General features: G+C 43.1%; 2 protein-coding genes across 3 annotated transcripts; one reads left to right on the top strand and one right to left on the bottom strand.

Moving 5' to 3' along the window:
- Positions 1–272: 272 nt before the first annotated feature.
- Positions 273–9,130, top strand: LOC137871812 (choline-phosphate cytidylyltransferase B-like). Of its 2 annotated transcripts, none has more exons than XM_068709803.1 (8): positions 273–449; positions 4,676–4,775; positions 5,196–5,312; positions 5,480–5,631; positions 6,266–6,344; positions 6,433–6,575; positions 6,720–6,908; positions 7,128–9,130. In XM_068709803.1, the coding sequence occupies exons 1-8, from the start codon at positions 369–371 to the stop codon at positions 7,350–7,352; spliced, it is 1,086 nt and encodes a 361-aa protein (XP_068565904.1). In that variant the 5' UTR covers positions 273–368; the 3' UTR covers positions 7,353–9,130. The 2 variants fall into 2 exon arrangements, with proteins under 2 accessions (XP_068565904.1, XP_068565903.1); XM_068709802.1 differs by lacking the exon at positions 273–449 and adding an exon at positions 1,731–1,892.
- pdk3a (pyruvate dehydrogenase kinase, isozyme 3a) lies at positions 8,434–16,327 on the bottom strand. Its single transcript, XM_068709801.1, has 12 exons — positions 15,952–16,327; positions 14,249–14,390; positions 14,026–14,097; positions 13,516–13,700; positions 13,330–13,419; positions 12,960–13,037; positions 12,714–12,790; positions 12,479–12,580; positions 12,293–12,400; positions 12,013–12,126; positions 11,507–11,627; positions 8,434–9,660 (listed from the first exon to the last, which is right to left on the bottom strand). The coding sequence occupies exons 1-12, from the start codon at positions 16,052–16,054 to the stop codon at positions 9,626–9,628; spliced, it is 1,227 nt and encodes a 408-aa protein (XP_068565902.1). The 5' UTR covers positions 16,055–16,327; the 3' UTR covers positions 8,434–9,625.
- Positions 16,328–16,642: the final 315 nt, after the last annotated feature.

Below are 16,642 nucleotides of genomic sequence, written 5' to 3' on the forward strand. Positions count from 1 at the left end.
TATAATTTTTGTTTTGTAAAACACATAGTTCACTTATTTTTAATGAGGCTATGAGTCGCATATTGCACGCTTAAGGTCTCCACTTTCCTACAGTAGAAAGAGGGTTCATGAATGTACAGTGTGATAAATAGCCGGATGGTCAACTGTACGGTCTGCTAAATGGACCGTGGCCCATAGTTGTCGCAGCTCATCAGCGGTGAGCAGCTGATCTGTCCTGTTGGACAGACTGGACAGACGGGCTGACCGTCCCTCTGCTGCTGTTGCCCGCTGTGCTGGAGAAAAGGGACAGCCGTAGACCAAAGAGAACACAGGCAGGCGAGCAAGTGGTAAACAAATTATTTACTTTAGACATACTTGTTTTGGACACCATGGTGAAACAGCGACGCAGCAGAGCGCATTCCTGTTGCGCAGCTGTTGCGCCTCTTTGTTGCAGAAGAGGACCGCTAAAGGTAAGGACGCATGAAAGTTTCGGTTTTAATCAGTTCTACATAGTTATGCAAGTCCAGCCGCCAACCGGAATGCTTTCCAAGTAGGCTGCCCTGTGGTGGGAAAAGGGAAAACAAGCGTAGTGCGTGCAGTCTGAAGCTGCTAATGACACCCTAGTTTAATACTTACAGGTGCCAAATAGTTAGCAAATAGACTGTTGTCTGTAGTCTGATAAGCAGAGCAGACCACTCACAGATGGGTGTGACTGTAGTGGCTAAACAGCTTCAACTGGATCCAACAGGAGACGTTGAACGAATATTAAGCTTAACAATATACAATAGGGTCACTAATATGGTTAGCCTATCACTGACATTGTAGATGATTTTTAATGCTAATTATTTTTCTTTCAATTATGATAATAATAAATTGTCCATTTGGAAGCTAAGCCTTATAGAAGGAGAACTTTAACAATATTTTCCTAATTTATTTTTAATCTCTGGGAAACTTAATTTCACATACGTGGGGCCAATAAATAAGCAGTGATACTCAGTATCATCTCACTGATGGTGCTATGGACCACTCCACCAATCCTCACTGCTTGTACTAATAGACTGCTGTATCTTCTCCCTGATTGGTCCTTTCTTGGAGCTCTCTCCTCTTTTTCCGTCGCCATGGCGAGAGCTCTCCGGCTCTGCGTACGAAGATCGTTTATTTGCAAAATGACTCACTCACACAATATAATTCTGCACAGAATAATACTTTTTATGTATTTCTTCTCACATGCCTCATTTCTGCCCTGAAGTGATGACATTCCTACAGTTACACACACATGATTGATGACTGACTCAGTGTGATGACTGCATCAAGTGTATTGAATGTGTCACTTCCACCTAACAATGCATAGCAATGATACCATTTTAACAACAAGGCAATCGATTAAAGGAGTCTCCATCCCTTGTTTTTGCACAGCCATCAGTCTTACTGAACATCTGTACCACTGATGCCAGATGTGCCTGTATATTTGTGACACAACTGCAATGCCTTTATAGGTTGAATGAATGCTAAGCAACCTTTAGAGAGTAGCACAATTTATGCAATACCCTAATGAACCTCGGATGCTTTTAACTGAATCTATTTGCAAGGACATTAAATTGAGAGCAAAGCTCGTCCCTTTTGTGGTACCGAGAAATAGCTGCAGAGTGAGACCTCCTCACTGCCTCCCCTCCTCTCTCTGCAGCAGGGGATCAGAGGGGTGGTGGAGGAGGAGGAGTAGAGGGGAGGACAGACAGAGAGGCAGAGCAGGGAGTGGGCGGGGAAACAGAGGAAGGAGAAAGAGACAGAGTGGTGAGGAGAGAAGGCAGCCTCTCACTGATGCTGAGTCACATTACAGAGGTACCACAGCCGCATCCCATGAGTCTTTGGGAATCATGGAGGAGCTTGAGCACACCTGCCCCCATCCCCGGACGGTAGGGCATTTTGGATGTGTGGGTTTTTTTCGTGTTCATGTCTTGCAGTGTGTGTGTGTGACAGGGAGAGGAAGACAAAGGGTCCTGCTTCCTCCCCTGTTACGAAACAGATCCCCTATAGCATCATGAGGCTATGCTCAGATTGCTGAGTGGACAGTGTGTGAGTGTGGTCAAAGGAGGGGGGGGGGGGGGATTTACACAATAGACCAAACAGCATGAATGACCTGCTGGAGGGGACATTGCGGCAATTAGGAGAGCCTCTTGTGTCTGGATATTCTCTTCTTCTTTAGTGTAATTCCTCATCCTGGCATTCCTGACTGTGTCCTCCAAATGGCCCATCGCTGCCTTTTACTCTCCTCTGTCTTCACTCCAACCGCTCTCTGTTCTTGTGAGGCTGTCTGATCTTTACTGCCGGTGTTTTCTCTTGCCCTGTGTCCCTGTGGGGTTTTTTGGGCTTTTTTCCCCCCCTCTGCTTTAATCCTTCTTATGCCAGATGTTCTTTGCTCGTGCCAGAGTGGGCTTTTCTGTGCACGCTCACGCCGCTCGCCCTGATAGGCCTGTGAGCCCCCGGTCAGCAGGTTTAAGCTTTGCCATCTGCTGAGTGTTTGTACGCCACCCCTCTGTTCTCACAGTGCCCAGGGAATCATGGGAGACAAGGATGCTCCCTATCCACAACCTCTCTGCTGCTTTTTGTTGTTGTTGTTGTTGTTGTTGTTGTTGTAGCTCAGATGGCTAGCATTGAGGTCTGATACCTCTCTAATGGAAACTGAGAGAGGAATTGGAACATTTAACTTGACTGGACAAAATGTTCAAAGGAAATGGGACGTACATACCCAAATAATAGGAGTCTTACATTTATGGCAATGTTAAAAATGAATCCCTCCTTTACTTTCCTCTTGTAGATGTAACTCTTTACCTGCTTATGCGTTGCCTGCTTTCATATGTTCTGTTAGTTGTGTGCACAACAATTAAAATCCACGTTAAATAGCCTGTTTCCAGACCTGTTAGTTGAGGTCCACAGCTCTGATATTTCAGCTATATGTATAATGAAGTGAAAGTGAAATGGCAGTTCATCGACTACAGCAGACCGTAGAGCATGATGGGATATAAAAACACAGACATTGGTAAAACAAAAATGAGTGTAAGGTGTCATTATTAAACCAAAAAAGGAAATATGTTGTGTTTTATATATTATATGGGTTATGTGTGAACATCATCATTTTGTTTCATAAAAAGTAGTTCACACTCAGAGAAACGGTACAATGATATCCTAAATATTGATCCTTCAGTCAGACATGATGGGGGGGGGGTCAGAACCCAAAGAGGTCAAACTCCTTGTTAGAAACAAAGTAAATATTTTGTATTTAACTTAGTTTTATAGCTTTTGTCATTTTCTGTAGTGGACCTCTGCAAAATGTCATCAGTTCAAAATATTTTTTATCAGCAATTCTTAAAAAATGTAAAAGTAAAAAAAGTATCAAGATGACAAAACAATTGAGCTGCTTAAGACATTCCAAACAGAACAGGTGTGTTGAACAAGCTGCAGTACGGACATAACACCTCCCAGATGTTTATGTTTGCTTATTATTATTATATATTATTATTAGAGCTCTCCTTATCTGCATTATTAATCCTGGCCTGTTAATACTTTCTTGCTCTGAGGAGGTCACCTGTTTATAGCCTATGTTGTTGAATTTCATGCAGAGATTGGAACTTTCCTCAGTGTGGCAGGCTTCTCCTCAAATTGCAGTACTTATTAAGTATTATGGCAAGATTCTGTGAAAAACCTGCGATAAAAGTCACAACATCTCAGTACAACGTCCAACTGTTACTTGAATAACCTTCAATTTTTAAAGCAAATTCACCTGTTAAGTGTCTGTTATTTGAAACCGCTGATCTGATATCTGACTGTCCTTGTCTGCGTCCGTGGAACATGTTGTCATGCCAGACTAGCTGTTCAAGGATATGTTGACGTCAGTTGCCTGCGTTTTCCACAGAGGCCGAATGTGTTTCCATTTTTTCATCCTCCGCTCACACTCCCACAGCTTTCTGCTCTGTGCAGACTCTGATTATAATTTACTGGTGTGAATGATATTCAGTAAATATTCCCCGCAGTCAACAGATGGCATACAAAGACAAATCTTCAGGCAGGCTCACACACACTTTAACCTTGATGTAGCTGTGACAAATATCATCTTATAATCGTACTTGTCCTTGTTTGTCTTTGTTTCCGTCTTCCACTGTCTTTTTATTCTTTCTTTACCTGCTGAATTTAAAATTTTAAATGATAATTGTTTTCTTCCTGTCCACTGGAAGTCTGCTGCCTGTCCCATCTTATTCTTCCCTTTGAATTTGAGCTAATTCCTGAGAGGCCTTTCTACAGCAGACTAATAGCCCTGCCCTTGTTTTCTGCCACATGTTAATACACACATAGGCTACACATGCAGAAATAAATGTCTGCTCATACACACACACACACACACACACACACACACACACACACACACACACACACACACACACACACACACACACACACAGAGTGATCAATAACACTGAGTGCATGGCTGGCTGTCTCTCAATCCATTGTCCCAATGTGGAGCAGGCATCAGCTGTGCTCAATACCTTAATGTAGGTTACTGTAATAGGAATGAGCATGGAAACAGAGTGATACCGTGAACCCTGAAGGGATGGGTGGGGGGGAGGGGGGGGGATCCTATGTTCATCCATCCTTCAAAATAAGACATTTATACCCAGTCTCTTCCTCCTCCTCTCGTACTCAGACTCTGACTAAGCCCGCCATCTTTGCCAGGGAGACCAGTTGTGATTGCCGCGCGCCTCATGAGAAGCTCACCATCGCTCAGGCCCGCAGAGGCACCCCAGGTACAGTAGACCTCCTCCGGCTCACTTCCTCCTCCGATTCATTTCCATCACTATTACTGTTACTGCTACGTTTTCTACTGTCATACTGTAATGTTACTACAACTACTTCTGCTACTGTGTCAACTACTTCCTCTGAAGTAACTACTGCTACTACTGCTGGTGCTACTCCTTTAGTATCACTATCACCAAAACTACTATTACCACTGATATATTTTACTAGTGAGGCTAAAGTTACTGCTACTTTTTCTCTGATATTATACTGTACTACAACTACTACTGCTCTTGGTATTAATACAGTGTCACCATCATCACCTCTCAGAACAACTCTGTTGCTTTTCAGCCACAGCCATCACTCTCCTCTCACTGATACTATGCAGGAGGTGTTGATACATGTGTTGTTGTATTGCTGTGTGCTTTTAGTGGACCGGCCGGTCAGAGTCTACGCAGATGGCATCTTTGACCTGTTCCACTCCGGGCACGCTCGCGCTCTCATGCAGGCCAAGAACCTCTTTCCCAACACCTACCTTATAGTAGGAGGTAGGCCAGACCCACTAACACACACACACACACACACACACACACACACACACACACACACACACACACACACACACACACACACACACACATACGCCCTAAAAATCCACATGGAATCCAAAAAAATCCATGTTTTGTGTGCTTTCCCTCCCATGTGCTTTGAACAGTGTGCAGTGATGAGCTGACCCATAAGTACAAGGGTTTCACAGTCATGACAGAGATTGAGCGTTACGAAGCATTGAGGCACTGCCGCTATGTCGACGAGGTTTTGAGAGACGCACCCTGGACGCTGACACCGGAGTTCCTGGAGAAACACAAGGTGCGTCTGTGTGGTTGTTTGCAGTATCTGAGGATCAAACTGTGCATGAAGCACATCCAGGGGCTGTAACCACATCCTAAGGCCACAGGGAGCTCCGAACTGAGTTTGGAGGAACACCAGCAAAATAAGGGGCGTGACACTTCTAACTTTAGAACTCCCCAGAGTAATTTACAAAACCTTTTAGCGCTAAAAGTAGAGATGTTATAGGCAGTCCAGAAGTCACCATCACCTGGTTACCAGGAGTCGGATGCTGCAGGTGATGTACTATTTTAGAAAATAATACAACGATGATAAACTTTTAAAGCATATTTTAGAGGAAGGCGAGTTATTAAGAATCAAATCAGCGCACTAACAAATCAAAACAACACTGGGGGATGAAAGTTTGCACAACTGTCTACTTGGACACTGGAACAAAGGAGTTTTCAGCACAGTTGTGTGTACGAATTATTCCTCAAACCCAAAATGAGAAATACATAAAGTGGATTTCATGGCCATCAACATGTCGGCTAAATATAGAACTACTCTTTAGAGGAAGCTCTTAGCTGGGCACTTTTAGAGCCTTCTAAGAGAACTCCTGCTAGGATGGGACTTTAAATATGTATATTTTGCAAAACTGTATGTTTATGTTCCTCAGATCGATTTCGTGGCTCACGACGACATCCCCTACTCCTCAGCAGGAAGTGAAGACGTTTATAAACACATCAAGGAGGCAGGTCAGTGTGTGATGACAGGATGATAAATACAAATATATATCGGGCAGTTTTCAAATTCTTTGTGGGTTTTTTTGCACTTGTTTTCCAGGGATGTTTGTGCCTACACAACGGACAGAAGGAATCTCGACTTCCGACTTGATCACCAGAATTGTCAGAGACTATGACGTCTACGCACGACGCAACCTCCAACGAGGCTACACGGCCAAGGAGCTCAACGTCAGCTACATCAACGTAAGAGCACGATTCTGCAGGTCACCATATTGTTACGTCCACTGGAATTTATTGCTGAAAATGGGTTGTAAAAAGACATCTTCGGGGATGTGTTCACTTGTAACACTAGCTTAATGGCTTTTCCTCAACATTTAATCCCCTCAGGAGAAGAAGTACCGGCTGCAGAACCAAGTGGACCGAATGAAGGAGAAGGTCCGCACGGTCGAGGAGAAGAGCAAACATTTTGTTTACCGCGTGGAGGAGAAGAGCCACGACCTCATTCAGAAGTGGGAAGAGAAATCCAGAGAGTTTATAGGCAACTTCCTAGAACTTTTTGGACCTGATGGGACTTGGGTAAGCAACTCTTTGATAACGGCACTAATACCCGTTACCGTCATTATAATCACTGTCTTCATCGTCACTGGATTGCTTATTGTCATATTGATCTATTGAAGCTTTGTTTGCTTACTATGTCAGATAGCATGTGCTATAAAAAACAGGCTTTTGATGCATGGACCTTTGTGCTGTGCGCGCGCTAACGTTAACTCTCTTTCTCCCGCCGTCCCTGAACAGAAACAGGTGTTTCAGGAGCGCAGTGGACGAATGCTGTCCTACGCTCTGTCCCCCCGAGAGTCGCCCTGCAACAGTCCTCCCCGAGAACTGTCCCCCCTGCGCTCTCCCTCACCCCCGTCTCCCCCCGCCCGCTGGCACAATGCACGGCCCTCGCCCCCAACCTCCCCCAAAGGAGCATCGGCCTCTCTAAGCAGCATGAGTGAAGGTGATGAAGATGAGAAGTAAACGGATTGTTGAACACACAGATGTACACACACACACACACACACACACACACACACTTCACTCACAGTACACTGCCTGGGAACTGCTCACACACACAAACACAACACAAAACACCGGCTGGATACTGAAACAGTTATCGTCAAGGAAGTTGCTAAAATGCAAGGCAGACGAGGATCATGGGAAATGAAGTTCTATGCTGCGGAGCTAAGAAGCCATCACTGTCTCAGCTGTGTGGGCCACCAAGCAGACAGACGAAAGACAAGGGAAGAAGAGGATTTACGAACACGGTGTCACATATCGTAAGAAGGTCCAGAATGCTTTGCAGCATCTTTCAGAGGATTTGCTTTGGATTTGTCCAGTGCTGATAGAGACTGTCCAACAGCCTGATCATAATATCACCTCATTGTTTTTTGTCTTTTTCCGTTTACTTTAGCTTTTTTTTTTAAGATGCAAAGATTTCGTGTAACTTCTGTGACCACCAGATGTGAATAGGCACAAAGTTACAGAACATTGTGTGTGATGTTCAGCTCAACAGCTCATGTGAATTGACAGGAACTGGATTCATTCCTCACTGAGTAATTTTCTGCGTCTTGAACGGAGAATTGTGAATTAAAGAAAAGACACTGCACACCATAGATTAGCAGAAGTGAAGTGTTGGACAACCTCTTGGCACATTTTAGTATAAATGGTTGGCAACTTATATTAAATAAGTGATCCACAATCATTGAGTCACTTGTTCCCACGCTACTGTTGTGACCACTACCACAGTTTAAAACTAATCCCTCAGAAAATCACAAGGAATTAAAATTAGCCTGTGGGAATAGCAGCCTGCATGATCCTGAAACGCATCCAAAACTACAGCTCTAGTGAAAGACAAATGAATTTGTGAGGGGGTTCTCGTCACCTCGGTTGTACAGCTTTGTTTGAAATCAAGCAATATAATCCTAGTTGTATAGTTCATATGAAAAAAATACATTTTTAAATGAATATGGAAACAAGGTCTGTCATAGAATTAGACACTAAAACAAGCCCCTTTAGACTCGAGTCTTGGACCGCGCCTATTGATTGTGATGAGACAGGAAAAAAAAAAACAGCCTTTAATTAGCTTCTTGAATGTAAAGTGAGTCTTTGAGACCACACCTACAGTAGAGAGTCAATGTAATCACTCTAAGTTCTAGTCACATCACGCGATACAACACACACAAATCCTTCATCATCACAGTCATTCAGTAGGCCACACAAACATCACGTCTAATCCATAGGTGGAAGCATTTGTGGAATTTTCAGCATTAATAAGCCATGTGTTTTTTGACAGTTTGCCATGTTTTGTCTATCGATCTTTAGCAGACATTCTTGCTCTTTGGAATTTGATGTCAGCTGTCAATCAAACCCGGAAAACTTGGAGATGCAGCCTTTCTCTAGGACTCTGATGATACTTGAAATAAACAATAATTGAAGCCCTCCAGGTGAACTGTAAGCTCCTCAAAAGCCGGATCATCAGCCTAATGTTTTATTTGATATTATTGGAAATGTATGTTATAACTTTTTTTTTTTTTGCTCAGGTCTGCTTACTCATGCCAGGCCGGCGCAGACCTGTCTTCCACCCCAACAATACAATTAATATCCTAATGCAATGTAGAGACCTAAATGTCCTGTACGCACTACATGTTAATCTGCACTATATGTACAAACTTTGGGAAAGTGTGTCTTTTTTTATTTTTTAAATTTCAATGTTCAAACGGCTTGATATGTAAATAAATCCAAAATCTAAAACTGAATGCGAGTCAAACTGCATTTTGCACACAACAGCAGTTTTCTTTATTGCCGGGTTTGACAAGTTGATCTCATGCTGAATCACATTAATTAGACTGCTCTGTCACCGTTTTTTTTTTTGGTATATGTATGATGTCGCATTAGTTGCATATCTTTGTGTGACCACCTCCGCAGTGAGCATACATCTGTTTAAGCTGGAGATACAGTAGGATAGAAGAACAGAGCGATCACTCCACACTGGCTTCATGTACAGCAAACACATCATTAACAGTTGTTTACACGATATCTGTTCTAATATACCAGAGGAACAGAGACTGGAACAGTAAAGGTTAATTACTCTAAATCACACAACTGGAATTGAAACTTTCACAAAGGTGTGAACTTTGAGCATCACGCAGTGAGACTGGCAGGTTACGAAGGCTTTGGCAGTGATGAAACCTTTCAGTGAGGCTGAAAGGCGGGGGGGGGGGGGGGGGGGGGGGCTTTCCATACTGTGTTCTTCATCTACACTCCTTTCTTTTCACATCAGATGGAGCTAAAGGAGATGAGAGAAGGAAGTCACTTCAGATTATTCAACTTCTTGACATGGTTTTGGGCCATGCTTCATTTCTTCTATTTACAAAAGAAAATTCTTGATAGAGGTCTGAAATGATTGTATAAAAGGGAATTGAATGAGACGTGTCTCTGTGAAGGTTTAGTAGTAGTAAGTGCACTAAAATGTTCCTGAATGTGATTCATGTTTCAAACATTTGGATGGTTTGACGCACTGCGTCTGCACCAAGAGATTAGCGGCTCCTTTGGCCACATGGGATTTCCCTTGTTGGCTTTTCCCAACAATGCTGGATTTCCTTTTATTTACAAAAAGGAAATGCGGTGAACTGTTCCCAAACTTTTAGAAAGAAATTGAGAAAAAACATTCAAAGTAATGCTGCTCCAGAGATAAATAAATAATGAACGAAAAGTTGTTCTTTAACTGTTATCCAGGATACAATAAATTAAACTCTGTCAGGTAACAATTCCCTCTGGATTTTAGCTTTAAAATACACAAGCTTTGTTCAAACTCATTCAGAAGACAGTATGGATTAGTAATACTACAACTGAGACACCAAGCCGAACGGATGAAGCACTGTTAGGGTAGCAAGTCAGAGCTTTGAGCTTATGTTGCGCATCCACCATGGCAAAATGTTTGCCAGTGCGGAAAGGAGATGCAATGAGGTATTCACACTTTTTATAATCCTCGTCAGATGCGACAGGTCCATTCTTCTCTGTGAGGGTTCACACAATGCATCATGCTGGTGAGGTTGAAGCTGCCGGGCATTTTACAAGCATCCTACAGATGCTCCTTGGGTCCTTTAGTAGTTGTTAAATCAGGGTGCAGAGCTGGCTGATGAGGGTCAGTATTGCCGGTCACTTTGTGTCAGTTAACTTCTTTGAGTGAAGTGGAAACATTTATTTTTAAAAATACCCCTTCTTTCTCTTACATTCTCCTATTATAAATAAACTCCCAGTTCAGCCTTCAAGGCACATTTTTCGTAAACATCAAATATTCTAAAAATAAGGCTTTCTCTCTTAAAAAAAATAATTTAAAAAAAGTCTCGATGTCGAGATATTTAAAATGATACACTGCTTTCTGTATTTTTCCCAAAAGAGTTATCATTTTCTCTAATCTATAGGCAACCCTGTCTTTCGAATTCCCCTGGCTTCAATCCTAAACTGCTCTTTGCTATGCCAATGACACACTGGCCTAATTGTGCGTTCAGTCAAAAGTGTCTTCCAAAAGGAAGGAAATGAAACCTCCTACTCTTCTAATTCGCTCTGAAACTCAAACCCCATGACCCTGCTTGTGTTCGAGAGGGAGAAACGGAATACAAGCCTTCACTGATGGTGAGAAAGACACTCGATCAGCAGTGTGTGGCTTATTCAGCCACGGGGAGCAGTGGCCTCGTCAGCAAAGAGGAGCCGGGCCAAACTGCGCATGAGACAGAGGGAGAGGTGGCGGAGATGCAGTGAATTTAGCTTCTAGTCTCCTGATAGAGGAGGAAATGGAGTCAACATTAGTGGAAGATTCACAAGAGGGGATCTATAATTTGGTAGAGGTTCATCGTGAGAGAGCCAGTGGTCAATGCCACAAATATTAAAGCTATGCTGATGAATGCCATTGCCATTGGGTATACAGATACAAGTCAAGATCATCCATCTTTTCCAAAGCTTTAACCACCGGAACTTAAAGGCAAGTCTGATCCTAAACCAAACATTTACCCAAGGGCAACCTTTCATCCGACATGCTCCGGGGCAGAGTGCGAGCATTTAGGTCTGCCAGCAGAGGGCAGGGTTAGCGGGGTCAGGCGGAGTTTATCTGTTGGCTTTGTATTTGGACTTGCTGGCATCACGCGGCTCTTTGCTGGGGTTGCTCCAGTCGTCGGCCTCCGGGCTGGTCTTGTAATGCCGCCACGCTGACTTGTTGAAGACAGGCAGACGCTCGAAGGACTCACTGGAAAGGGCCTTCAAATGGAGGAACAAAAACACAATGAGTAATCACGGTCATTTAACTTTAAATGAATAGTTGGATGTTTGAGACGACGCTAGATACAAGCCTGGTAACCAGATGCGATTAGGTTAGCTTAACATAAATATTGGCAGCGAGGGGAAACAGCTAGCTGACACCGACAATTTGGATTATTGTACGGATTAAATAGAAGAGGTAAAACAAGGTAATAAGCTTTAGAGGTGCGGGTGCGTCATTTTTGCACCATAACAATCTAGACTGATAGACAGCACTATGGGTAAGAGCAAAAATATGTATTTTAGATTTTGGATCAAATGTCACTTTAAACTCCGACCTATCTGTCTTTGGGAGAAAGAAAAACATTTGACTATCTCACTTTACCTTCAGATAGATGACAGCATCAGCGCCAACGCCCTCCATGGAGTAAAGTTTCAGGTCCCCCTGGAAGTATCGGGCATAGAGCCTAGAAATTGGCAAACCGTAGCCAAAACCAGCCTGGACAGGGAGGGAGAGTGACAGGATTTAATTTACCAGATGTATTTCCCAGAATAAAAATGTATTGGCTAAAAATGGTTTGAAATGGTCACAATGGTCAACACTGATTTGATTTGATGTATGTGTGTGTGTGTGTGTGTGTGTGTGTGTGTGTGTGTGTGTGTACCAATGGGACGGCTCCCGGCTCCAGGCTGGGTGTAGGAGCAGTGGAGTACATGTAGGTGAACAGACGGTCGATCTTCCTCAGAGGAACTCCTCCTCCTCTGTCACTGATCTGAAGACGGAACATGGGAGAGATGGAGCGAGAGGCCCACGAATATTTGTCTAATCATCATGTGTGCACTTTATTTACCTTTATGGAAAGATCCTCTTTGCCCAGAGTGACTTTTGCCTTTACTGGCGGTAATCCCTCTTCACTGTTCTCATGGAGCTCCACTGTGGCTCTCATTGAGTTCTGCAAACACCCACAGAGTTAATTCACTTAGCTCAGCACAAGTCCTGATGCAATTATAGTCAGGTTGCAATTTAATTACGTTAAAAGAGCACTTAGCTAGCTAGGTTTCTGCCACTGATGCCGCACAGCTCACCTTGAAGAGTTCAAACAGCATGTGAAACAGGTGAGAGGGCACATACACCACCTGGATGGGCTTCTCAGGGGCCTTCACTGCAAGACAAGAATGAAAGATAGTTATTTTACTAAATTTGGACTCCAAATTTGCACCCACACGCCCCAGATGGACTAAACAGAACACATTGCTCGGCTACAGCTGTGTGACAGACTACGGAGAGAATCGGTGGAAATCACGGAGCATTAAACATTAAACATCTCTTACTGTTGAACTCCTCAATCTTCAGCTCGGGAGCGGCCAAGTAGTACTTCTCGCACAGCATCTTGGCTGTGTCGTAAGCATCTGATAGAAGAGGCGAAACAACCAAGTCAAGGCCGAACAAGCGGAGTACTTTCACTGTTTACATTTGGATTCCTGTCACAGGTCACTAATGTAGCCGTTGTTCCTCGCCGGGTCACTGAGAGAGCAGCGTTCTGGAACTCTTTATGAACTATCATTATGCATAATAAGCACCATGCAGATTCATTTCAATGAAGCCAAAAATGTAAACCCATAGATCGCAAAGTATTCCCACAGACCGTATAGAGTACAGTGCTCTATGGATGTACATTGTAAGTGTTGATTTTAAACTCACCACTGACGACTTCGGCCACACTGCAGGTGGGATCGATACTGCCGATGTGCTTCGGATGGGCAGGGTTGGTGTCGTTACCAAACAGGAGAGCTGCACAGAAACAGAAACAGGTCGGTCACAATAACGAACGCGCTACAGACGGTGTGCTCGCGATCCAAGTGAACCGTGTAGGGTTTTGAGGCTCACTGTGCTGGTTGATGAGCATGCGGAAAGAGATGCGGTTGGTGTAGAAGCGGTCGAGGAAGTACTGCACGTTGCTGCTGATGAAGGGGTCGAAGCCGAACTTCTCCTTGTACTCGATGACTCCCTGAGCCATGGTGGGAACCACGTCGTTGTGACGGTTACGGATCTCAATCAAGAGCTCCAGGAAGCTAAAAAAAACCCAAAATAAATAAATAAACAAAATGGAAAATAAATGGGTTTTTTTGTCAGCCAGAAACATGCTCAGTCAGGACGAGTATCAGCTGAATATCATGTTTTTTACTTTTCCATTGAACCAAACAATTCTAGTTCAACGCTCTTGTTCTCTAAACAGACTTATTCAAATTCCTGTTGGTATCTCTGTCATGTGTGACAGCTCTATCTCACTGGCATGCTTACAGTACACACACACACACACACACACACACACACAGGGGAGGATGACAAAGCTGTACTTGCATTTATGAATGATTAGTAAGGGCAATATTTTCTCACTCATTCAAAGCTTGGCAGTCCTCTGGCTTTCTGTTCTCATAGTCCAGCAGCTCCACAAAGCTCTGCATGTACCTAATAAAGCAAACAAGAGGTTAGAAGGAGACTTTACACACACACACACACACACACACACACACATTAACGACACTACTACTGTACTATAAACCTTATCGTCTGGAAGCGTTATAAAGCGTGTCTCTCGAGCGGTGTCGAAATGTCTCACCATTTCTGCACCAGTCTGACGGAAGGCTGGCTCAGCAGTTTATCAGGCAGCAGGTTGACCTCTCTCATGGTGTTGGCCAGCCGCACCGCCAGCTCCTTACGCAGGAACATGTAGGATGTTTTCTCACAAGCATTGTCCCTGCCTGAAAAAAAAGAAAAAGATTGGTGTTTGTCAAAGCTACACCATTATTAAAAAAAAAAAAAGGACTGGAATATCTGCAACGTCTGGTACAGTTTTCAGGTGTGAAAATGACCAAGAAACATAATTAAGCTCTAGTTTGTTTTGCTTCTAACAGTCATGGTGGCTCATACAGTAATTACAAAAAAAACGTTTGTCTAAAATACACGGTTATCAACCTTAAAACACTCAAAGTGACCGGAGGAGGAGGTTAACGTACCAGCAAACTACCACTGTGTGTATGTGGTTGAGAGCTGTCGTCAGTTTCAATTTTCAACCTTTAATATGACACCTTAAACTCTGGCTGCAACCGTATTTACTGACCACCGACATTAGCTTGAACCATTCTAGGAAATCATAAATCGTGTTGCCCAGTAGAGAGGCGGAGTCATGGAAAGGTTAGAGGAATTCATGTTTCAGATCATGTTTGGCAAAATGCTTTCAGGTTCTTCCAGTTGTTGAAAAAGGGCTCAATGGTAAAGTCTATAACAATACAACGCAAAGACACGTTCGCAGTCTTTACAGGAAGTTGTGCAGATATTGTGTTGCTCTCTGAGTGACCTCAAGATTTCAAAAGAGAGGAGACGGTAAGATATGATATTTTAGTGTATTCGGGGGAAAACACGATGATCTTGCAGAATGAAAGGAAATGTCTAATCACCTCTGTTGAAAGGAACAGCTTCCCCCTGATGCAGCAGTATAAGGAGGAAGGGTTCCTGAACTATAAAACAGGGTAGTGACACCACCAAATACTGAAATACTGAAAGTACTGACTAACGCAAAACAAGTGACACACGTTTCCTGTATTTGCACATCCAATCCACAGCTGTGAGAACATATTGCGTAACAGAGATGACCGTGTTTAATCAGAGATGGATTAAGAAAACTAAAGCCTCCAGTGTGGCTACCGACATTGTCATCTTGCATTTCAAGTGTCATGTCAGTGCCTTGAACATGTTATTGACACAGAAACACTGTAGATACAAAGAAAGACTCTTAAAAAGATTCTTTATGTAACTTTAATTTTGGAATAATACACTGAAGTGATTCATGCTATGAAATCAGATCCTTCAAACTGAAATAAAGCTGAAAAGATGAGTAAAACAGGAGCAAAGCAATTCAAAACTGGGGTGTTTACCCTCAACTGTGGGGGGGGCTACATGCTGTTGTCACAGTCCGTGTGAAAACACCTGCGTGGATTAAGCAGTGTGTCACATGTCCACATAGTAAACAAACCTGCAACGGAAAGATGCCATGCAGAGACACTAGCATGCAGACAAACGTACCGTTTGCGCCGTTATGAGTAGTGAAAGGAAACACCACAATTCAGATGCCTTCACGTGATCATACCAAAATATTATGTTTCATGGCAGCGTGTAGAAGACCTCCGCTATTAATAATAAGTAAGAGATTGCGCGTGTCACTTAGAATGTGGACAAATAGGGAATACAATATGAAAATGTAAGGCCTCGGATTCACGATCAGCAAGTCATTCAAGATGACAGCCCTGCTGCGTCGCTACTCACCGAAATCCAAAAACTGCTTAATGGAGAGCGGGGACGGAGAGAATCTGGAGTAATACTCGATCTTGGGGGTCGCGTTTTTCAGCAGAGACACGAAGATCCTCATTTTAAAAAAAATTAAAAGTTCAATGACGCCGCCTGGATGAAACCGAGAGAATGAGATTCAGAAAGAACACGACCATTTCATCCCCGGTAGTGTTGACAGTCCTCCTCTCTCATCCGCGTCCACATGGGTCCCAGGTCGCGAGACTCAGGAGGGCGTGAGACGAAGTGATGAATAAACGTCCATAAGGGTGGGTACAAGATAGGACACGAGCAGTGTGATGTCAAGAGGGCTACCTGGATCTACATTGTTGTGTATGTAGAGCAGCGCAACACTGTCAAGCTAGTCGGAATCAAATGCTGATTTCCGGTTACGTTTTTATTCTTCAAAATAAAAGGTTAATCAAAGGTATCTAACCATAGGTATTGGGTGGCATTGGGGTAACTGATAAGAAGTACTAAATAGAGCGTTTTTATATATATATATGTGTATATATATATATGTATATATATATATATATATATATATATATATATATATATATATGTGTATATATATATTATAATCAAAAATAAAGGAAAATGGTTGAGTTGCTTGAGTCTTGCTGGTTAATCCTCCAAACACTTTCCACTTTATTTCTTTTTGTATGCT

This window comes from Cebidichthys violaceus, unplaced genomic scaffold (assembly GCF_023349555.1).
Source record: "Cebidichthys violaceus isolate CVI_PGR_0920_01 unplaced genomic scaffold, fCebVio1.0.p SCAF_15, whole genome shotgun sequence".
Taxonomy (NCBI): domain Eukaryota; kingdom Metazoa; phylum Chordata; class Actinopteri; order Perciformes; family Stichaeidae; genus Cebidichthys; species Cebidichthys violaceus.